Here is a 25,271-nt window from a genome sequence, read left to right as displayed (position 1 = left end):
ACTCTAATCTAAAATAGAAAACAAGATCAGATGATTCATTTATCTTTTCATATCCAGTAGTGTCACAGCTTTGTAAATAAAAAAAATAAATAAAAAAAACTGTCAAAGATTTTAGTAAAATTATTAGGATTCTTGACTCTCATAGGAGCATTGCAAAGTTGCTCCTACACTGTTAGACTTTTTATTGTAATTTTACAGTAACTTACTGGCAACACTGTTGCCAGTAAGTTACTGTAGAATGGTAATTACAGTAACTTACTGGCAACAGTGTTGCCAGTAAGTTGCCAGCAAGGTACTGTAATTACCATTCTACAGTACCTTACTGGCAACACTGTTGCCAGTAAGGTACTGTAATCACCATTCTACAGTAACTTACTGGCGACTTACTGGCAACAGTGTTGCCAGTAAGTTACTGTAATCACCATTCTACAGTAACTTACTGGCAACAGTGTTGCCTGTAAGTTACTGTAATTGACATTCTACAGTACCTTACTGGCAACAGTGTTGCCAGTAGGTTACTGTAATTACCATTCCACAGTACCTTTACTGTCATGATATTTCACAGTTAATTTTTACTGTGAGTGTGCTTTGCAGTTATAACTGCTTTACTGTAAATGTAGTTTATAGCATAAAACTGTAAATGTATTTTATAGTAAAACTGGTCTACTGTAAACTTGTTTCACAACATAATGTCAGTTTTACTGTAAATTAAAGTTTACATTTTTTAATACAAGAATATTTTACCATAAACCGAAAAGTTTCACAAAAGAAATTTTAGTCCAAGTACTGTGAATAAAAACAGGTATTTATTTTCAGCAGATTTGTTGAAATAAAATCCATTTATATATTCGCAATGTCATAAAGAACAATGTCACAATACAATATAATGTGCTATAAAACAACAAAACCATAGAACACACTACAGGTCATGTCAATATTTTTATGGCACATGTATGTAGCAACATGAACATGTGTGCATCAAGTACCAGCCATAAACTATTAAAGACTGACTTTTAAAAAATATATAGAATATACTTCATTTAAAAAACCAGCAGAGGCTGCATTGTCAGAAAACAGTAGCTTAAATGTGCTCTGTTACACAATACATCACAGTAACAGTGCAAGTGTGATAATGTACTATATGGTAGGCATTCATATCAATAAATATTGTTATATCAGATGCATTTCCTACATCAGAAGAACTTTTATTCCATTTGTCAAACAAAATCAGTGAGATCCATCTTGTGGAAGCTGAACTGTAAAGAATAAGACAGACGATGTGGGAGGTCATGAGATGGTCAGGAAGTTATCTACATTTTCAAATCGACAGGAAGGCTGACAAATTAAGCTGACTGACAATGTCCAAATGCATAAAATCATTGGCATAAAGCAGCATTAAGTTGATAATTTCTTTAAAAAAAAAAATCAATTACACTGAAGTGATAATAGAAGCTGCATAAAGAATGAGCAGGACTGGCTTCACTTCAGGTTTTTGGATTGTTTATGGCAAAAGCAGTCAGTCAGTCTTCACTAATTCAAACGATTGCGTACTGTATAGAGACCCTGCAAATGTCCCCAAGGAGACGATGAAATACAACATGTCATAACAATCTTTTCAGTCATTTTGTTGGTGCTGATGGATTACTGCAAAGGTGTGCCTAATAAACTGAAAACTGCATAATATAAAAAAAAACACCTCAATTAAACGACTACACACTTATACATTTCTGTGATTTAGTAAGAGATGCAGCGACATCCACTTTTTACCACGTACACAGAAAAGATGCAGGCTACCCTAAAGGGCTGTAGGAATCACATGCCATTTATAAATAATCATTAAAATCATATTAAAAAGCCTAAAGTAAAGTCAGAACATGCAAGATAGGAGGAAAAGACAATAAAATAATAAACATTTGGTAAAATGCTTACCTAGTTGGAAGTCCTCCATTCAAATTCAGCGAGTCATTTGAGGAAGGTGTTGATCCGGGAGTTGACACTGACTACTTTCCTCTTGACAAGACTTCCCGTCTTGCAGCTTGTACTGACTTTGGCTGTGCATTTGGTACCAACATCTGGATTGATCCTCACAAAAATCTTTTAACAGAAATAAAATATATTAATTGTATTTTTTAAATGAAGACATACAATACAGCAATCAGCTATGGTTCTTCATCATCAGTCAAACTGTCATTAAATTTAATTCATAAATGGCTTGGTGTAAGTACTTAGTTGTATCATCTCCAGCGTGGTGGATGCTGACTCCTGATACTCCAGATTGAAGTCATAATATGACCCAAAAAGACAGCAAGGACACTGGCAAAGTCATGTAGTTGCTCAGGTTCGAAAAATACCTTCTCCTCCATACTGACCATCCACCGGGTTGCAGACATCAAGCTATTTCCTAAAATAGACAAACCCTTGTCAGGCTAACGCTAGTGAGTAAAAGTACAGACTACCATAACTATTACATACATTGCTACAAAAAATTATAGTGATAGAAAATATTCCTCTTACCAAGCATGATTACCCTTGGTGTAGTAGGTAAGGTCATTTCCATCTCAACAGACATCTTGGTGGAAGATACCTTTGAAACATAAAAGGAAAACTCTTAAATATGAATTACTGGTAGTAATTTATATTTAAAGGGCCAGTTCACCCAGATTACAACAGGTTTTTGAGAACCTCACCCCGGAGACTAGACTAGACTTTACCCCTACGTCCTGCTACCACTCTGAAACAACGGATGTGAATGACAGTTTGTGAGGCTAAACGGATTTTTTAAAGCATTACATTCCACAAATACAGTATCTGAATGGCTAAGTACAATATGGGTTAACAAAATGTTTGTAATTTGGGTGAATTGATCCCTTTAACAAATTAATTGAACAATTCTGATTTAAGATGTGTGTTTTAAGTTAAGAGTCGATATAAAATTACATCAACCAAGATGAAGATTGAGTCCTCTTTTTCTTCTAAATGTTTTCTTTTTCTCTGACGGAAGTAGGACATTGCTCTATTCCACAACGAAACCGATAATTAGCTGTGTGTTGATGTTTCTTCACATGAGTACAAAATTCTCTAAATTCTGAAGTACAAATGCTGCAGAATTTACACCTGTACATAGTTGCACCTGTTAGTACTGACTTAACTTTAAATTTGCAAGAGCATGGTTTAAACAGGTGAACAGTCCTTATATGGAACCAGGCTTGGAAATTAACTTTTTTGTCCACCTGCCACTGTGGCTGAACCAACTCAAAAAATAACAGAAACCACTTGAATGTTTTCCACCTTTGTCCTCATTTACAGACTCTTATACACTATGTTGGAGATGTAATGGTACTTTAGCAGGCTAACTAGCTGTAGCAAGCTCAAAGTTATAGATTAGGTTAGCTGCTCCTCTACATTTCCAGATTATTTTGTGGCTTCAAATATGTTTGAAGAGCTGTCTTTTTACCTGTTGTCTTGTCTTTTCAAGAGTTGAAGCTATGTTAGCACTCAGCAGGACAAAACTGCACAGCCACTTGGAGGGAAAAAGCTTGGGAGTTAAAAAAAAGTCATCTGACAAAAAGAAAAAAAAGAACAACGTTAGAATTCATCCTTGTTGACCTAGCTAATCTGCACTCTTAACATTTGCAAGGTCATGGTTTAAACAAATGAACAGTTATTCGATGTTTTTTTTAAAAAATGGGGGCGGGGGGATCAATTATCAGTTAACGTTATATTGTTCGACAAATGATGTAACAACAATGCTAACAGACACTCAGCACTGAGCTTATCTCAACCCAAAGCTAGTCGCTCGAGGAAGATTTAGCGGCAAAAGCTGCTAAAACCTTCGGTAAAATTAGCACCTTAGCTAACGTTAATTCCGAACCAGCTCAAAAAATAACACCATCATATTTTTCTATCTTTCACCTCATGCTAAGTGATAGCATTATAGCATGATGCTATAAGTTACGTTAGCTCCATCTAAAATATACATTGGCTTCAAACAGTTTTCTAAGTGTTTTTTTTTACCTGTCTTGCGAGCTGAAGCAGTGTGAGCCCACAGCGACAGAGCTGCACTTGCACTTGGACGGAAAAAGCTTCGAGTTTAAAACAAACGCCATCAGAAAACGCTGAAGCGGTTACCCTTGATGACGAAGCTAGATAAACTGCATATTAATGTTAGCTAGGATGTGAAAAAAAACAAAAGTACATGCTCTCTTTCTGCCTTAAAAATATGTTAACCACTAAAGGAGTAAAAATACAGAATCAGGGAACCACGATGAAACATCTATGATGACCGTTGGAAATCAAATAGAATTCTTACATGGCCAGCGCAAAGACATTATAAGTACAGTACCACTACTGCAATGTGTAAACAGTAAATTACAACTTCAAAACATACAGTAAGTTACTGTAATGCTATGTACTATACCCATAATGCAATGCAAATTACAGTAACTAATTGTAAAGATGTTTTATGTTAGTTTACTGGGCATTTTGCGGTATTTAGCTGTAAAAAATACAGTAAAGGCTAACAGTGCAAGATATTATAAATACAGTACCACTACTGCAATGTGTAAACAGTAAATTACTGCAACTTCAAAACATACAGTAAGTTACTGTAATACTATGTCCTTTACCCATAATGCAATGCAAATTACAGTAACTAATTGTAAAGATGTTTTATGTTAGTTTTACTGGGCATTTTGCGGTATTTAGCTGTAGAAAATACAGCAAAGGCTAACAGTGTATGTTCATCTAATTTTGGTAAAAACAAGCAAGCCTGGCTCAACATAAATAGTCATTATCTAAAAGTCTGATGAATCTGGAAATTAGGAAAATGTATGAAGTATCTTTCTGCCAGATCTTCACATTAAAACTGAGCTAACATATGTTTCTACAATTTGTAGCAGCAATGTTTCTCTTACTAATATTCAAAAATAACAATTGCTGATGTAATAATTTTTTTAGACATATAAATGTAGGTACTGTTCTCTGAGTTACTAAATTATTAGGCCTAGAATCTACTATGGGGATTATTTAAAAATAATATCTGCTGTGATTATCCTACCAATTGCTTCTAACTTCTATAATGCAAGTAACACAAAATATGAGGGGAGAGTTTTAATCAAGTAAATACCCCATTAGCTTACGCCATCAAAGTTGTGTGCACATCTTTCACATGCTAATGTGAATGCGAGTTCTGCAGAGAATAAAAATCTCCTCATCAGCGGACGGCTGCTAACGAGTCAAAGTATTGAGCACAGTATTAACAATGTAGAAGAATAAGAGCAGAAGGAGGATGAAGAGGAGGAAATCTGGCTGCATGAACTGGTCTGTGCTGCATTAGTGGGACTGTCCGTTGCCTACACGCTGAAGTGCTCTAACATTAGCCTCTGTCTGAACGGCAGCACACTGGTTGAGTCACAGCAGGGGGAGGATTGATAGCTTAGAACAAACACTCTTGCAAGAAACACTGAATATTTTGGCTTTCCTTCGTAAAAAAAAATAAAAATAAAAATAGCTTTGAAATGTAGTTTTGAAATCTACAAATGTCTTTTATTGTACTCTACAATGACATAGCTTATACACAGCAATAAAAATGAGAAATTCATGCTGTTTTAGTAAGCATGGGGTCATCTTTTGTGAACTTACAGGACTCTAATGCAGACAGGAAGTAGGCAGAATCGTAAAGGAAGTGATGAGGAACAGAGAAAGGAAAGGAGTCCAAAGATAAAATAAAAAAGCGAAGAACTCTGGAGCTCAGAAATCTGATAGGCAACAACAGAGAGCTTGAGCACTTGATGCTTACCTGACTCAGGAACAAGTGGGTGTAAGAAACAGCTGTGTGGAGAGCACAACTGGAGGGGCAGAGGGAGGATGACTAATTGACACAGAAAGACTAACTAAACATGGGGAGCCCGTGTTATTCTCAAAAAATAAAATCAATAAAATACCAAAAAACTAAGAATGAACAGGTACAAGAATAACACAAAATTGAAAAGTAAATAAGAAAACTCAAACACATTAGGATCCTCAAATACTGTTTACTGTTTTCAATTTATACCAATATTTTTAAAGAAATTAGCCATCTGTACAGAATTACTGGCCGTGCGCTGCCGGTAAGCTGGCTGAAAAAAGGTTAATTATGAGACGTTTATTTGGAAAATGTTCTGTTCAAGAACAAACATGGACAGAGGAAACTAAAGGAGTGTCACGCATCACTCTTTTGAAGGTCACACTGATAAATACAAGAGTTGGTTAAGCGACAAGCAGCATGTCTGTCTAGTAGCTGATTCTACAATCTACCTGAGCGGATAGGCTACCTAATTAACCAGCTAATTAAAGTTTGTTTGACCAGACGAAATCTTTACTGCAGAAAATATTTTCATGACACTGTAAATATGATAAATAACTTCATTGTATTGGAAAAAGTAAAGTCTTGTCTTATTTTATTAAATTCAGCGAATAAAACAAATCAGATCATATTATGTTTTCTTTCATCACTACATTAAAACCAAGTTATCTTTATCCATGGTTATCATATGAATGCCATGCCACCCAGTACCTAATGTCCAGCTCTCTCTTCTCTTGTATTTTCCACTTCTAACCTTAGTCTTAATGGATATGACCTTCCCATTGCCACTTTTATGCATGCAATCAGTCCCAGCCTGCAGCCACGTGTCACATCAATATGTTCTGCAGCCTCTCTCCCGTCACAAATAGGTGGTCGAGAGACAATACAGCACAGCAAAGTTCTCTTTGTCAGAATTCATTCAATCACAACTGGGAACTGTTTGCTGCAGTGCACTATTGACCTCATAGTTTTATGGTCACTTTTACATGTGCAGTCGAAGCATCACAGCTCAAAATGCAAGTGTTTCTGCTCGGGGGAGAAGTTGAGGTGGGGTTAAGAAAAAGAAAAAAAGTCTGCCGTGGATTGATTTTTCCGTACTAGGGAACAAGCCAGAGTCGAGCACAAACACGAACACGCCACCGCCGGCCGGACGACGGACGTCCACCTTATTGATCCTCTCTGCCAGCAACAACAGAGCCATTTGCCATCAGGGATTTGTAACAGCCATTACGTACCGACCGAGCTGGGGGGAGAGAGGGTGAGGGTTGTCCTGTTTTTTCACTCCAACTCAAATCCATAAAACAATCACAAAAGACGAGCTTTGACCTACCACTAATTACTCTGACCCTTTCATTATTGCCTCTCTTTGTCACGTCTCCAAGAAGAAGACAAAACTACCGAACGTCCTTTTATAACATCTCAGTCATCATAACACATGCTAATATTTTTTCCTCAATCGATGATGCGAGTTGTGGGAAAAAGCACAGCTCGGACTTTCCTTCAGCTCTTGCCAAAATAGATATGTGTCACATCCGCATCACAACATCCATCGGAAACATCAACACCTGCCAAGAAAAGCAGGCCATTATGCAATCCCGCCTGCTATACATGCAACCGTGTAGCTTGGTGCTTTTTGGAGTCACCGGCTGACCTGGCTGGTCTGCAAAATGAGCCACTCAATGTTCTTTGTCAACTAGTGAGTATTATCCTCAGCTTGCGTCAGCTTATCACACTAAAATTAATCCTTCTGATTATCACGGTCTTTCTTCTGATCCCTTAAAAAGGAAATCCATAAGCTCCTTCCAAACACAATGGAGTTTAGATCTGTGTTAATTCGGGAGGGGGGGGATAAACGTCATGTTCCCCACCAGATCCGGACAATCCCAGCAGGTAACGTGCGTGTCTTCCTCAGCGCCGCCTGCTGAAGTGCCCTTGAGCTGAGCACTGACCCAACAGCTGCTTCGGTGTAATTACTCAGCTGCCGACGGAGCAAGGTTGCAGTGGAACACGGGCGGCTTCGTGGCGTGAGACTGTGAAAGTGTGTCAGCCTGCCTGTGGCAGCGGTTGCTCCCCTCCGGCTGCTGCTGCTGTTGCACGCCAGACTCCGCTAAATGTAGTTTGCGAGCACCGCCACCGCTTACCGACAATACGACAGCAGTCCACCTACATGACAGCCGGTGGGGTGGGGTGCCTGAATGTGGGAGGCGCCACTGCGTTCAAATTTGCCTTTCTTTTAGCAGGCTTGTTCTCGCTTCATTAGCCTTCGCAGTCATCTCTGAGACAGCTGACAGAGTTCAGAGAGCTGCGGCTGATCTTCGAGCGTAAAGTGTTAAGTGCTGTTGGTGGGAAGAGAGATAACAGATTAATTCTCCAGACAGGACTCAACACCCTGCACGGCGGAGCAGGGGGTCACGTCGTGCAGCTATCAGGCAGCGTCACGCTCCTCGCTCCTTCCTATCAAATCCATCATGTTTGCTGAGACTGCCACGCAGATTTCACCACGACAAGGATGGCACAATGAGCTATTTATATTCAGAGATGCAGCTATAGACACCTGCGGGCTCAACCTCTGAGGGAACCTTATGTGTTCCTCAAGGTTGCCGTACAAAAATATATTTTAGGGATTTAATGGGACAGATAACAGGAATCGAAATCAAGCGAGCTAGAAGGAAAATGACACGTGGTTTTCAAATCCCTTTGTTACTCATGCATGCATATGTATTCAAAACCCCTCTTTACATTTAAACCCAAAATAAAATCCACTTTAACTCTGAAGGATCTGTAGAGCTCCAAAGCTAGGACTGGAAGAACATGCCACATTATTTGTAGAATGAGTAATTGTGACACGGAGACCAAATTATACGTAGAAATATTTAAAACGTGGGAAGTATTTAGACTCTGCATTCCAGACTGAGATGCACAATGTATAGAGTGGATGAGTCAGTTCAGGGTAGGATTTAATGAGCACTGGCTTCTTCCTACTCCTTTTCAAAATGAATAAGAAAGTTTCAGTTTTATGTTTTGGTGTTATTCCTACGTTTATTTTCCTATTATTTTTCTTCTCTGCTAACATTAGGCTTTTTTACACGTTCGAAATAAAGATTTCATCATCATCAAATCCGGCATTCATAGAAGAGAGGCAAGAAGAAATTTGTTGTTGGAAGAAAGCTGTGGAAAGTCCTGTCAGCGGTTTGTCACAAGGTGGAAGAAGGTGCTCTGATTAGACAAGGCAGAATTTGAACCTCATAATCTAACACCATTACTTTAGCCCTGAATACACCATACCCGTAAATAAACATGGCAGTGGCTGCATCATGCTGTGGGGACGCTTTTCTTTAGCAGGGACAGGGAAGCTGGACTCATGGATAAAGCAAAACAGACTTGCTTCCAGCATGAAAACTCTGGACGCACAGTCAGGCCTAGTCAAAGTCCAAGCCTGACTATCTGAGGTCGGAGTTCAATTCTGAAATTCAAGTGAATCTGATCTATTTTGCAAAAACAAAAGGGCGTAATTTACAGTCTCTAGGTGAACAAATCTGGACGGCAGATACCTTTAAAAAACTGCAGTTCTATGTTGGTTTGTTGTATGAAATTTCAATAAAATACTGTAGATTTTGTGGTTCTAATGTAAAGTCAGTGAATATGAAAAGGTTCAAAAGCTATGAATTCTTTTGCAAGGCTCTGTATGACTTCAGACGTTGATGCCAACAAGGACAGCCACCCATAAAACGTGAAAGCAACGAGGAACAAAGTGGAGATCTAAACCTTTAAGTGGTACAACTAACTTAAACCAAAGCATAATTTCCAACTTAAACTATCAAAGTTAGCAGGATAAATGAAAACAACAAAAAAATGGATGTTTATTCTATGATTTTTTTTAACTTAAGACATCAAAAGCAATTTTTGAAACATTTATAACCAGCCTCATTTATTTGAATATGTTGAGAACATTGCACAAATATTCAGTTTGTTTATGACGTGGACCTTCGTTACCCACTAGGATAATTAATCTCCCCTGTTCAAAATAAACTAAAATGCTCTTTATTACTCCTTTTTAGTTCGTAGTACAACAATCTAAGAGCTGCTTATTGTCTTAATTATTCATTCGCTTTGTTTCCAAAAAGAAGGCCTGCTTGGCCGGTTAGAGACCACCAGGTTTCATGGTCCAGCTGGAGGATTCTGGATGCCACAAGCGAGAAGCGAAGGAATCACACCAGACGCTTTGGCAGTAGTTTTAGTCCTTTCTTTTTTCTTTCTTTTTTTTTTTAGAACCACGAGTGTCTTTACAAACCTCTGTGCAATTGTTTTGAATACAACACAGACAGGCTTAGCATAACCTTTGTGCTGTTTTGTGTTGTACTTCAATGATTGCAGCAATTTTTGCATCCATCGAGGGCGGGATGTAAACAACATAACTGAGAGAAGAAAATAAAACAAAAACAACAAACCAACAAGACAATTACTTACAGGCATGTGTGACAGAGAAACTGTTCGACGACTCCAAGTTGTCAACATTATAATTGAGGTGAAAAGGTTTTTCTGTCACATTCTGGTTGGTGTTGTAGAGCTGGACAGCAAACCTAAAGGCGCTGTGCTCCTGCACCGTGGAGCGCATGAACAGTCCACCTGCAGGAAATGTCACACACAAGAAGTGCCTGTCAGATTTTAGACAGAGCTAACAACCGCTTCTTTTTTTTTTTTTCTTTATTAGCTAAATGTTTTGAAAATATTTCAGACCAAAGCTTCTCAATAAATATGCAATAAATATGTGAACCCCTTCTATCAAGTTGAATCCCTTGATGTCACAAAATGATGGGCCTGTGTACTTTCAGAGCACGTGGCTGAGATTGTGGAGCTAAAGGGGCGTGGCTTAAAAATCACAGCATTCACCTGGACCATGTTAAGATCCTCATGAAGGCTCCTCGAGTCCATCAGGTGGCTTTTATCAAATTTGTCGCTCACCATCCTCAACCTTTAAGGGTTAGAAGGTTTAAAAGCATTGAAATTGGTTTGTGCCTATTTACCAGTTGTTAGCATGTGTAAAAGCTGTTATGGTTACACTACTGGCTCCATTGTCCCCTTAAAAATGCCTTTTACTTGAGATTTGTATCCACCAGAACCATTATTAATTTACCTGGAGACCAGTAGAGTTTTTAGGCAAATGTATTTGTTGAATAATGTTTTCAAAAATATGCTAATAATCAACCAATTTAATTTGCTAGCGCGCGTTTAGCTGGTCACACAAGGTTAGGATTCCTCAAACAATAGGAAGTAGCTTATATTTAATGTCAGGATGTAACTCAAAGGTGAAATATTTTCTGCTACTGATTCTACGGCTGGAAATATGATATCCTACAGCAACACACACACTTCTAGCTGAAGAAATAACTTATAAAATTCATCTAATGAACACTTATTTGGAGCACAGAAAAGGCAGAACATTCATAATTTAATGTAAATGTCTGAAAAATTATGCATATGTATCTACATGTACTTAGTTTAAAGAGTTCATACCCAGCAGAATGAGTGGGCGGGGCCTAACTCTGGCATAGAGTAGCTGATTGGTCTGCAGTTAACTTCTGGTGCAGATTAGCCAATCAAACATCGGGGTTTATTTGAAGAGCCATAGTGACTGTTAATATTGTTTAATGATGGACTGCAGTACAGGTAACAGGAAATTATTCAATATTAAAATACGAATGATCAATTCTTTCCACACTAATTTTACTTCATTCTTTGTAAAACTATTTTTAGTGGTGCAAAAGTGACAAAAATGTAACCGTTTTAATTTATTCCATTAACTAACATTTTATTTTAAACATCACATCTAAAAATAGTTGTACAATGAAATAACTATTTATTGCCTTCTGACAATTTTAGGCCCTCTTTAGATTTCAAGCTAGTTATTATTCACATTTTTTTTATAACGATCTGCTGTTTGCTGAACTGGCGATGTATAGTATCTGGATTTGCCCTATTTTTTTTTTATTATTTTTTATTATTATTATTATTTTTTTTTTTTATCTGAGCTCGCTTGGGTTAAAAGAAGTGGACTAAGTTCGCAGTCGTGTAAGTGGGTGAATACCAGATGCCAAAAACTCGCCCTCGATGGACAAATGTGAGCCTTTAAAAACACCCGAGTTGAACTTACCGATGTTGATTTGGTTTGGAAACCCTGCCAGCGAGTCCCCGATGAGACGAAGTAAAACCAGGACCGCCGCAACTCTGCGACTCCACATTTTTCCCCGAGAAGAGAAATCAACTCCTGGCGTGTTTGTGGGCGAGGAGAAGCAGGGAGAATCATGAACACGGGCTGGAGCGCAAAGAAATCCACAAGATGCGGCGGCGGATCTCTCTCTCTCTCTCTGGCTGTCTCTCTCTCTCACCGTGTGTGCGCCCACGTTGAATGTGTGCCAGCGCAACTGCAGCGCCAGCCCACTACTACTGCCGCCGCTGCTGCTCTAAGAACCTAAAGCCAGTGTTTTATCTCAAAGATGGTGGTGGTGGTGGAGTGGAGCGCAGGAGACGGGCCACCGGATCTCCTCACTGTGGATGGAGACCACTGAAATGGGCCAGAGCGAGAAAGAGGAGGATGAAGAAGGGAAGGGGGGGAGGAGGAGGCGTTTATCAAACTTGTTCTGACGTTGAATTATAATAAGTGCAGCCTTCCTCCCCGCGTCACTGCAGAATTGGTGTGTGTGTGGGTGTGTGTGGTGCAGAGGCTGAGCGGCACGCACAGGCATTAAAGTCAAAAGGGAGCAACGATATACCACAGACTGACGCACACACACACACACACACACACACACACACATATATATATATATATATATATATATATATATATATATATATATATATATATATATATATATATATATATATATATATATATATATATATATATATATATATATATATATATATATATATATATATATAGGCCAAGTAATATGTTCTTCTCTCCATCTTCCCATCTATCTATCCATCCGTGCATCCATCCATCCCAGCATCCTTCCCTGTTGTGCGTGTGGGTGCAGTGTAGTTCTGCACAGCATAATCCTGCGCGGTCCCCTGCAGGTGTTTCAAAGCAGAAACTGTAACTGCGGGGCCAAATGGGCTGATTTATTCCCGTTTAATCACAGCCTGTCTAACCATCTAACAGATGTTATATATTAAGATACGAATAGAAGCATAGAGTGATTAAAAAAATAATTAAATGAATGGAGGGAGGGAGAGAGGAGGAGCTTCAGGTTATGTTATTTGCATAGGCAATTCTAGAATGTTTATTGGAGGTTGTTGTAGTATAGTGGCGCAATTACGTTGGGACAGTCAAGCAGGATAAGAACGAAGGACGTGTAAAAGTGTTTAATTTGCGTAATTAGTTATTTTTGTAATAATGATATTCAGTGGCGCTCAGCTGTTCTGAGAGGCAGAAGCTTGGAAACTGCAGCTTCGAGGAGGAGTTTTGTCCTTTAAGGCGGCGCTTGGTCAGCTAACTGGGATATTAAAGGATTTCTCACACATGCGTGAAACAATCACAGCGATACTCCAGGTATGTTTCTGATGAGGGATACAATTATAGCATGAGGTGAAGCTAAAAAAAAAAAAGAAGAAAAAAAGAAAAAGCATAACACTGCTCCTTTAAATATTAAATCAGATGTTATGATCAACTAATCAATACTTGAGTAGCCATTTCACCCAATACCTTTGTTCTCTTACTTGAGTATTTTCATTGGATGGCAACGTTTTGCTTTCACTTGAGTGACAACTGAAGTAGTGCTACTCCTACTTGAGTACAATTCTGGCTCTGCACAAGAGGACATAATAACAGGATATCTGAAACATTATTAAAGAGGATTAAAAACAAAAAAATACATATTTTCCTTTGAGCTCAGAATAAAGTCATGGTGTAAAAATCAGAATATTATTGTCTTTCATTCAGTTTAGCTACTTCGTATCGCTGTGTGGTTGTAGTTGTTTACTTACTGCAGCTCTCCTTATGTGGCTACAAATTCAAACAAACCATGATGGTGCATTTAAGTACCACTCATGATCTACATAACTAATATCATATTGAGTGTAACAGATTTAGCTCTCATAATCCATAATTGCCTTGCAAGCTCAGAATCATTTTTTTTTTTTTTTTTACCATTCTCTCGTAATCACGAAGCTCCTTTTCTTGTGATTGCTGTATTGTTTTCTTGTTGTGTCGGGAAAAAAAAATTTAATGCACAGAGGGTTATGGTTTGCTTCTGATAGTTTTCTTCTACTCCATTAAAATTATATTCATATTCATAAAGCATAGGCTCATAACACTGCCAGGGTGCCAGTGGCGAGGCCAGCATATTTGTTTATTTTGGTGGCCATTGCAACAGCTAAGATAAGAAGGGGTTTGGCATATGATTTCCATTTTAGTAAGCGTGTCTTTGTAAATTAGCAGGAAATTAAAAATGTGTTAATAGACAAGATATTTTTTAATGTCCAGAATGTTTTTGGACGAATCACTGTTGAGGTTCTCTACTAATACAACCAATTCTACAGTATAAAAAGAGGAAAGAGGCTAAAGTCGGTTTCTGTACAGTGCAAATAAAAAGGGTAATTTTTAATAAAAATAATAATAAATCCACACATTAAAGATTTTTCAATCCAGGGAAGTTCTTCTGAATTCAGGTGAGCCGTCTCAAATCGCACTCTGCACCTACATACCAGGATCCTCCATAATGTAAGAGTCTGGGAATTAAACGGACCTGCCTGCAATGCAGACCCGTACGTGGTGCATTGTGGGACGGGAACACATCAAAGCGCAGGCGGCAGTGCTGCAGCTAAACCTCTTTATCAAAAAAAATGTTATGTTGGGCTCCGAAAACTGTACCAGAACTGTCTTAAATGGAACAATATGGCCCACCTTGTAGTAATTAACACATGTATTTAATTTGAAATAAAAGAAATGCAAATAACAATGAAATTATTTTATAACTGAATAGTTTTTAGTGATCAACAACAACAAAAAAAGGTATTTAACTCAGACATTACATATGATAATAACTGACAACAACATTTCATATGAACCTGGGATGAGACAGACAGACGGACCGACAGATGGATGGAGTTCAGTTCAGTTTAGTTTTTGAAACTACACATGTAACAGAGATATTACACCACTAGCATAACCCTAAAATCAAACAGTTATTACATTTTTGGGCTGCTTTACCTCCCGTACCCACATGATCCACTAGGTGAGACTATTAGAAACCATCTAAAAAGCTTCCCTTTTGCATCAAATGTGAATTTTCATTGTTTGCTGTTGCAGCTGTTTCTTTTTCATGTCTTATAGGACTTTATGACTTAAAACACATAATGATGCTGCAGTGTGATGAGAAACGACTTTACGCTGAAACACCCTTATTAGATTCCTCCAGCTGAACTTCCACTGGGGTGAACATTTATCTCCCCGATGATATGGAAAGTTAAATTGTTTTATTGCTTACTCACTGCAGGAGGCTGGGAGTAATTTGATAAATGAGCTGCAGAAATGTAAACTGATTGTGTAAATGAGGCTCACGCAAAGCATGCACTCCCTAGAATCATCTGCGCATCAAATAAACCTCAAAAGTAGAGCTTTACTACTCACTAAGCTGCAGTTTCCCTGCTACAGATCTGCGCTCGTAAATAAATACTCCGACTCGTTCCTGTTTCTGGACGTTGAGCGTGTCCGCCGTGTGACGCTGAACAAAACCACAGTCAGTACAGAACTAACATGTTCGATGACTCGCCAGCACCCATACATCTGTTTCTGAAAGTGGTAACCTTATTTTATAAATAGCAACTGCTTGTTATAACCCTCAGAATTATGCACACAAGTTGTGAGCCTAAGGGAGCGAAGTGGCCTAAATACAAGGCACATCCAGTGTGAGAATTCGTTTTCAGAGATCGCCCGTCTGCAATCAAACACATCAGATGCAATTTGACTAAGTCATCAAAAAAAAAAAGAAGAAAAAAAAGAGTCCAATCACTGACTTTTAATTAGTTTAGAATCAATTGTGAAAATGCAGACAGTGTTACTGTGTGAGACCTTCATAGTACAGATGTAAGGGTTTGTAAGGACATTTTGTACAGAGTTCGGCTGCAGAGCTTCAGAGAATCAGGATGAGTAAGCACAAGTGTTTGATGCAGGTTTGGAGTTAGTCACAATTCACAGAAATATGGTGTCACTGAAGCTGCATCTCTTTTTCACCTTGATGACTGTCCCGTCTGTCTGAAATTTCAGCGGCTGTCTCTAAATCAATAACCCTGCAGAGGCTAAAGCACATTAGTCTGTGCTTTGGTGTATCCTGCGATGAACTGCTGAAACAGTCTGTGTCTTAGATATCAACCTTCACATCTTTAGATCCCAACGGTTGGGCATATTTTCTTTCACTGCACATGGTTATTGTGCTAACGCCTGCATATTAATTAATTTTATGAACCAGAACAGAGGAGGTGGCCTCTCTTCACCTACCAGACATAAAAATAAGCAATAGAAAGCTTATTTTAACCTTCATCCTGCTTCGTTATGAAATAGAGGCCTGGGTGGGAAGCCATGTCATCTATTTTAAAACCTCACCTCTACATCTATCCAACTGAAATGATTAGCTTTGCCTGACATCGCTGAGATTTCTTTCTGGCTCGGAAAAATGTCATTTTAAAAAACAAATCCTGAATCTTCATCCTAAGCTTGTGTTTGCATGGTAGCGTATCTTTTGTGACATTCTTTTGTGATCTAACAGGAAGTATTCATGTCCAAAAATGACAAATGGTACTTTTAGCTCAAATCCAGCAGACAAAACGTTTTGTTTTGGACTTAGCCAATGATAAATAAAAACCTGTTGAGTTTTCTTAACTTTTCTTTGTTTGATTGCCAGTCGATGAAAGAAAAAGGAGGTATCATCTTTCCCCATAAGGTTAAAAAAAAATGCACACGACAGCCTTGCTGAAGCAATCTCCCTTTTACCACTTCAAAAAAAACAAAAAAAAACAAAACAAAACAGGAGCACGTTAGATTTGAATTCCCTTGAGAGCCGCACAGATCACCTCAAAGTTGCGTCTCACATTTCCGTGCATTCACAAACACAAACGCTAATCTTGTCTCCTGAAATGCTGATTGCAAGCGCTCTTATCATTTTTAACACTACAACAACAACAACGACTGTTCTGGAGAACATAAAGCAAACCATTTCTGTCACTAAGTCCTTGACCTGCTGCCGTAACATGTTCCTATTTCATCTCATGCATCCTTTTGCTGTATTACAACAACAAACAGCAGCATATGCAAAGGGGAGCCTGCGGCCATGTTTTTCCTGTGGAAGACCGGATCCCAGTCGTCTGTTACAGCAGAACTCATTTCTTCAACTCTAATGCTGACAGATATTGTGTGCAGACGGTTCCACATCACCTCAGTTCACTGTGCGGTAAACTATGTCGTTTATAATTAAAAAAAAAAAACCAAGTAATAATGCACCACTGACAATGACAATAACATTCCAAGCTGTAAGAGACTTCAGAAGATACTTTGAAAAAAAGAGAGAAAAGATCAGCAGTAATTTTAAGAGAAATAAATCTGTCAGAAGCTCCAGCTGCACCTTAAAGCCTTATTTGAGACATAGAGAGAACTAAATGCCGAAAAAGAGAAACAGATGGAGGATATTATACAACAAATTGACAGAACCACAAGATAAATTGCTTAGGTACCAAAATATAAAATGACAATTTGTATTATCAGTGTACTAATCTCTCTTCCTCTTTATGATATTCAAGGTTCTTAAAGCCCGGCAGGCTTTGATTGTTAAGATTCAATTGTACAGCATTCCCATTTTAACGCATAAGTACACTTTGATCCAAATTCATAGTACCTCTGGATCCATGTCACAGTAATAATTTTTAAATCCACCTCAGTCCCATAAGAACAGGAATTTAAAGAAGTTGATGTGTAAATAAATGTTATTTTTGTCCCAACTCACCAGATTTATCCAGTATTCTCCTCCTGACTCTGGTCCTTTTCCTCGTCTCTGCAGAATAAAAACCTTTCTCCACACAACTCTGCTGCTGCTTCACCTGGGAGACACAGCAAGGGTGATGTTTAATGGTATTTCCCACTACACATTTTGTATTTTGGATTTCTTTCATAGCTTCAAACGCAAAGGGAGCTATGAAAATATCAAGTATATCGGACCGCGCATTTCCAAAACAAAAAGAAAAGAAGATGACTTTAGATTGGAGTTAAATGAAGCATCAGCAAAAAGCAGATTAGCACATTACATTTGAATGAAATGTGTTTTAGGTACCAAGTTTAAAAAGAAGCATTATTTGACACTCACCTCAAACCTTTATTTTTGTGCAGGTTTGGGTTGGATGTAAAAGTTTGCATCCCGTTGTTAAACACAGATTGGTATTATAACCCAATATTAAATCGTCAATTGTTCAGTTTTGTACAGAACACGCCAGACGTCAATTATGACTATTTTCACGCTGATCTGATCAGAGTAAACATGTCTGTGTTTTTAAGCCCAGATAGGTAGGTGACATAATGAGATAAAAATAAATGGCCTGTTATTGTGTTATAAACAAATGAAGCTTAGTCATAGTCTTTCAGTTCAGCCTCGTTACAGGGTTGAAGCTCAGACATCTGCAGACTTGCCAGCAGCAAACCAACACAAATAACCAGCTAAATAATTAAAATTCAAACAACCCCAGGAAGGAACCGGTATAAACCTTTGTAGTGACTTGAGATTGGACAGTTCTCTTTACTGTAAATGCCTGAAACAATGCCCCACATTGCCTGGCTGCGTCTATAAATAGGACTCCTTGGCGGCCTTTTCTCACACAGCCACTGAGGCTGCTGTTCTGCCCTGCAGCACAGCCTTCCACGGCAGCACACAAGCATCCACAAGGATCTTATGCAGCACGCAGCTCTGGTGGTCTGCAGCCCTGACTCGCTGGATTACATCAGCTCATTTCGGCACGACCCTCAAGAAGATATTCTGGATCACCCACGACACTTCGGCAGAGCTAAAAAATAAAAAATGAAAAATGAAATCAGAAATCTGCACCGATTTGATCATTTTGTGGCTCAGCTTGCAAATCGCAGATGGATAATAAGCAGTACATAAGATCAGATACTTTTAAAATAAACACAGTGATGTGAAAAAGTGTTTTCCCCCTCACTAACTTTCAATTAGATTTTTTGCATGTTTGTCCAGTAGAGACAGTGGATTCTGGTGTGATCTGAGGGGCCAGTACTTTTTCCACACAGGGCCTTGTGGGTTTGGATTTTCCTCCTTTCATAATAAACACCTTCATTTTAAAACTGCATTTTGTGTTTACTTGTGTTGTCTTTGACTGATATTTAAATTGAGTTTATAGGCTTTCTCGCTCACACATGCCTTCCCTCCCCTGTCTAAACATTTTCTTTGCGGCTGACTCTTTTTAATGGACACTCCAAACATTAACTTTATCCTTAAGACACTTTGTAACTGATTCAACTATGTAAATTTGGGTCATTGTCCATTTGAAGGGCAGTTTTGTATTCCAGTTTTTTAACTTCTTGGCTAATGACTTAAAGTATCTCCTCAATGTTCACACCCCCCCCCCCCCCCCTCCTAACAAAAAAAATCCTCTTTCCTCCATCTATTTAAAAAAAATAAAAAATGCACAAGTTTCTCCCGAACCACAACACACAAAATTAGATTTGCCTTCCAGCTATTTCACAGTCGTGACGTTGTTTCTAGGCTTTTCTCCAAATGTACCGGTAATAATTATCATTTTTAATTATTCGTTTTAGTTTCATTAGACCACAGGACATGTCTCCGTAAATGAAAAGTCCTCGATGGCATTTGTAACCTTTTTTCAGGCTGTAATGTTGCTTTCGGAGCAGTGGCTTCTTCCTATTTGGGTGGCTGTTCAGTCCTAATCTGTACAGAGCCTCATTCGTTGTGAATAATGACACTTTCTTAGCAAAACACACCCAACTCTGGGACATCTCTCCTTCCTGATGGCTCCACATTCCCATGGTGTTTCACTTCCAGTATTTAGACAGATGTGGCACCTGTAGGCATCTGGAAATTGCACAAAAGGATGAAGCAGACTTGCGTAGATGCACATCTTTCTACCTCATGTATTAGCTTATGCTGTAAACATTTTCCAAAGAGGCAGCGTGGATGTTAAAAAAAACAACAACAAAAAAACATTTACAAGTGTTCCTACATTTCACATTTCCCAAATTTCTAAAGGCAGATTGATGTTTGTAAACTTATACACATGTAGAAAGTTTTTTTTTTTTTTTTTTTTTACATCCCATTATTTTGGCATGTAGCAAATAAGTTGTTTTCATGTTCCCAACCAGCCTAACACAGTAAAGATTTAATCTCATTCAACGTTAAACAGGGGGAATAAAAGTGCTGTGTGTCTCTTATACACTGCAATGCAAATAATTCTGTTTCAACTGTAGAAGAAGTATAAAATAAAATCTAGAAAGCACAATAAGATTTTAATTTCAACACCTACAAGAGCTTGCAGTGATAAAAAGAAAAAAAAACAACAACTCATTTAAAGGCTTGCCAGACTTAAATGAGGACTGCCCCCGAGAGAAGTCTGCTTTGGGGATTTTTGACAAAGTGTGACAAAATGGATCGCAGGTGGTGTCATTTCTTGCTTTCTCTAAAATTAAAGCTCCAAGCTTGACTTTGGGTAAAGCAGCTAGTGTTACAGGAAACACAGATTTCTGATGAGAAGCCCTAAAAGGTAAAAGTGAAAATCACAAGGAAAAAAAAGTCCAAAGACTGACACTCGTGTATGCTATTCACAGAAAATGAAATCAATACTGTCTATGGGACATCTGGCCTAAATATTTTCAGTATGATCTCCATAGATCATAAGGTAGCTAGGAATCACTAACGTTTCAAATAGCAAGATAATTATTTGTGCAGCAGAAATACTTTTTTTTTTTTTTACAGGAAATATGATGTGATTGACAGTAAAATCTCCTCCTGGGTGATGATAACACATGTCCTGATTTTACACTGGTGCGCTTGCAGAAAGCAAACACCATTACAGACAGCGCAGCGCTTTCCAACCGTTTGACACCAACATTAGTCAGTGAAGCAGGAATTACACAGCTGGTTTGTTTGACACCAGACAGAATATGTCTGCAAGTCCTCCATCACTTTGTTGGATTTTTCTATTTTTGCGCTGCTTGGAGTATTTTTTCACACCTAAATTGTTAACAGAATTTGCCTTTGCTTTATTACCTTTGCAATCTAATTTTCCTCAGTGGACTGAAATGCTAATAAAGTATTTACGAGTTTCCCCAAGCATGATGCACTGCCCCCTTCTCCCCTGCTCTCTCTAAAGGCTTATTAATGTGTTTCTCCAGGCTGTTTGATGCAACGTTTGCTTTTGTCCCACTCAAATGCAGAGTTTGAACAAAAAAGAAAACAAATTAATAAGTGAACTTGAACAGTTGATGGTCCAAAATGTCCTGGCTGAGAATTATTTTTCAATATCCGTATGTGTAAATTAGGACGCATGTCCTGCAGGAAGGATATGCTGACACAGGGCTTTACTAAATTCATACCTGTCGAGCAATTTCTCCTTTTCCCCCCAAGTTTAGACTGCAAAAACTTTTCTGCATTTTAAGGGGATTTTATGTGCTTGTTATTTTATGTGATTAACCATGACTAAACAGTCCATGATTGTAACATGACTCCATAATAAAAAATAAATAATAAGAATAAACATGATTTTCCTATTTGTTTATAAACAAAATCTTTGGCAGACATTTGTATTCTTCCTCGTTTAATCCGATTTCTTAAATCTACTACCGCCAATTATCTTCAGATGTTATCTAATTACTAAATAATTTCAACTATACCTAATTTAATCTCAGTATAAACCCAGTTGTTCTGTGACGGCTTCAGAGGTTGATTGTAAAATATTAAACAGGATCAGGAAGTCCAAGGATCAGAAAGGACAGGGAGAAAGTTGCAGAGAAGTTTAAAGCTAGGTCATAAATAACTGAACCTCTGACCATCTTAAAACCCCATCATCTAAAAATGTAAGGATTATGCTACATCTGAAATTTACCGAAATACGGCCGTCCGCTGAAACCCACAGCCTGGAAAAGGATCATTAATCAGAAAAGAGCCTCATTGCGCCTCTGGAGGAGGTTCAGAAACCTGTTGCCAAGACAACTAGCAGTGACGCCGCTCATCGCTCTAAAGTTGAAACTGATACAAATACAGATGCTTAATCCTGCTTTCATGTCTGCCACCATACAAAAGCACAAAAATTCAATATATTTTGTCTTCTACGCCACTATTATTTGCCACTTTAAGCTAGTTTGTTCCACAAAATCTCAAACTTTAAAGTTTGTGGTTGCAATGTAACAAATGTGAAATAATTAGAGGTTTAATTACTTTTACGCGGCACCGTAACAGAAACGCCTTTCGTTAGTATCTTGTAATTTGAATATGACTTTGGAAAAATGGTCGCTTATACACTATAATGCTATTATATAGCTAAAAAAAAGAAAAAGAAAAACGTTTTAACAGAAAACCAGAAGCAGGGACTAAATTAAGTTGACACGTCAAAGAAACAAAAGGCCTCAATAATGAATTTGTGGATATAAAAGCCTTGAAGTTATAAAGCGTTAGTTGAGCTGCAGGTAAAAAAAACCCAAAGAATAGCAACCAGTAAAACATACTGGCCCCACTGGAATTCAGATTGTATATCAATAATAACCAAAGTCCACTCTTCCAACAAGTTTAGATCGCTGGGCTGTTTTTGATGCTGACAGTTTAGACAAGACTGCCCTCTGCTGGATTTAAGATGCATAAGAAGACAGACAGCACGGTTGAAGCAGCTCTGCTGGAACAGCTGCTAATATGACACGGAATTATTCATCTTACTGCGATATTTATGAGGCTGCCTGACATGTATGGTACACCACTGCTCGCAAGATGAGAGTTTAAACACAAGCCACAATATTAACCTGATGATCAAAGGTTAAATATTAATTATGGTGACAATGAATTATATATAATCTGGCACAGGTTTAGACTAAAATTGTTTCACTGTTTTCTCTTTTATCTCTCTGATCTTGTAAGTCAAATGTAAGCAGGACAAAGTTTCTCAAACAGCATTATTCTTCCAAACTATTGCATGCGATGCGTTTGTCCTTTGCTTTGAAATGATGAATCACCACCCGAAGTAATAAGTGTCCCAGCAAATTATCTCAGAGAAGAAGAGTCAGGAGTTTATTAGTGGGCTTTACCTGAGGCCTGAATCTTTGAACTACTGCGAAATTTACTAGAACCCATGACAAGATGACAAATAGCACAATTATCTGGTTTATCATGGAGTTTATCATCATCATTCCACATGACTGCTCTGTATTAAAGAATACACACACACACACACACACACACACGCACACACACACACACACATTACACCTTTCCACAATATGTTTCCCTAGGAAATGTTCACAAATCTTCCAAATCTGCTATGAATGGTCAGGACAAAGACTGCACATAAAAGCACCAAATCTGTACAACCACTCAAAAACGCAGATTAGGGAACACATCTGCAGTACACCGACTTTCAAAGTTCAGTTAAAGTTGGACATAACTGTTTGTCTGTGTAGGAGTTGGCGGGACTGTCTGTAACGTCAAAACTCAATGACGGGGAGCAGAAGGGGCATTTCTTCATTTTCCGTACCCCTCTGTTGTGGTAGAGGGGGCAAAGCGTTAACATGCAGTCTTGAACCAGACTGGAGATTTTTTTTTTCAAAGGTCAGTGGTCACGCTGTCCCTGTTGCTGTTCCAGGTAGTTTTTTTTGTTTGTTTTTTTGTTTTTTCCCAAGGGAAACTATGTTCACAGCTCAATGATGAACTGGAAATGTCAAGCACACAGATATAAACTTATGAAAGTCTAAAAATGTGTGTGTGACCAAGCAGTCCAGCTCTTCCAACCACTGGTTAAAAAGGGAGTTGAGGAGATCATATTTAGAATCAAGTTTGTTTTAGCTTCATATCATGTTATAATGCTATTTCCTCATCTAAAATATACCAGGAGTGCTGCTTTGATTTTCTTTTCCGCACCGTCAGCTCCTCCAGACTAGAGGCATCAGCAATTAGCAAACACCTGAAGGAACTGAAAGCCTGCTGAGCTTATCATAGGAGTTACTTCTCTTAAGAACAGGTTGTTAATGGCTTAATGGACAAACATTGTGATGATAACGTGCTGAAGGCAGAATGTTGGAAAGAGCAGGAACTTCTTAAAGAGACAGAGGCGCGATTTGAAGGCGTTAAATCATGAAGTCAAATCTCTTCAAGTTTGATAAGTACAGCACTTTTAAAACTGGAGGTAACAGTTGATTAATTGTGCTATAAAATCACAGTGTGTGCCTTGAAAATACATAATAGCAGCCTTTTTAGAGGATGTGAAATACAAAGGCTCATCAGTTTCCCATTGTCTTTTTCTTTTTGTTTTTAATTCATAATCACATTTATAATTGTCGGTATGCCATGTTGGATCTAAGGTGAGCTGCAGCACCCCCTAGAGCCGCTACTGATGAAGACCAAGGGGCAACGCAAACAGGTCAGGGAGAAAGAAAAAGGTATTTTCTTAATGTGAGATTAGGTTTTAAAATGTCCCAGGCTTTAACCTACACTGACAGATCAGAAAAAGTGAACAACAATCAGAGAAACACCTAAAAGAACCATGATTACTGTAGAGCAGCTGCAGAGTCCCACAAACCAGGAAGGCGAATCCTTTGACAAGACACTTAGACACGCAGACCTGTAAATAAGAAAGCCATCAGACGTCCAAAGTGCAGTTTGCCTCCAACCACAATGTAGGAGACACGGTAGACATGTGGCAGAAGGTGCCATTTAATTTATATGCAGTCTAGACTCTAGGTTTGATGGAAAACAGAAAATACAGGGCAATAACGAAACCAGCCAGATGTTGCAAGAGACTTGCATAGTATGCTAATAAAATTTCACACACCGCTGTTAAAATAAAATTTTTTTTCTGATGTGTAAAAATGAGATGAAGACAAATCATCCCTTCCTGATTCAATTTAATAATGGCCTTCTTTGGCATCCCATGTAATGGAATGACCGTGTTGCCGACGCTACTTAGAAAAAGTTCTTCACAGTTCCCCAAAAGCTTTTGGGGAGCTTCAGTCAGCGGTGGATGTTTTCTCAGGAAGAAAAGGATTTTCTATTTCAACCCAACTTCTTAGACCAGACATGGAGAAATTACGCAGCTGAGAATTACAACCAGCATTAACCTGAAATCCCTGCTTCTCCTTCAGCATAGCTGTCAGGCTTCCTTGTTTTATTTGGAAAACTTCTCTTTATAATAAACTATGGGAAAACATTCAGTG

General features: G+C 38.3%; 1 protein-coding gene and 1 long non-coding RNA gene across 9 annotated transcripts in view; both read right to left on the bottom strand.

Moving 5' to 3' along the window:
- The window catches only part of gria3a (glutamate receptor, ionotropic, AMPA 3a), a 90,268-nt gene extending 77,850 nt beyond the window's left edge, over positions 1-12,418 (bottom strand). For 4 of the 8 annotated variants that reach the window (XR_006372902.1, XR_006372901.1, XM_044140263.1 and 1 more), the window contains exons 1-2: positions 11,994-12,417; positions 10,310-10,468 (exon numbers count right to left, since the gene is read on the bottom strand). Coding sequence is in view for 6 of the 8 variants with exons in the window: in XM_044140263.1 (XP_043996198.1) it covers positions 10,310-10,468; positions 11,994-12,081 (247 nt within the window). In the remaining 2 variants the exon portion in view is untranslated. Of the gene's footprint in view, positions 1-10,309; positions 10,469-11,993 lie in introns of all 8 variants that reach the window. The other 4 variants (XM_044140258.1, XM_044140257.1, XM_044140259.1 and 1 more) reach the window with 2 other exon arrangements.
- Positions 12,419-18,223: 5,805 nt separating this feature from the next.
- LOC122844622 lies at positions 18,224-22,056 on the bottom strand. Its single transcript, XR_006372903.1, has 3 exons — positions 21,962-22,056; positions 19,845-19,935; positions 18,224-18,889 (listed from the first exon to the last, which is right to left on the bottom strand). It is a non-coding gene; the product is annotated as an uncharacterized LOC122844622 (long non-coding RNA).
- Between the last annotated feature and the right edge of the window lie 3,215 nt (positions 22,057-25,271).

This window comes from Gambusia affinis, linkage group LG15 (assembly GCF_019740435.1).
Source record: "Gambusia affinis linkage group LG15, SWU_Gaff_1.0, whole genome shotgun sequence".
Classification (NCBI taxonomy): Eukaryota; Metazoa; Chordata; class Actinopteri; order Cyprinodontiformes; family Poeciliidae; genus Gambusia; species Gambusia affinis.
This window is presented reverse-complemented; position numbering and strand designations above follow the sequence as displayed.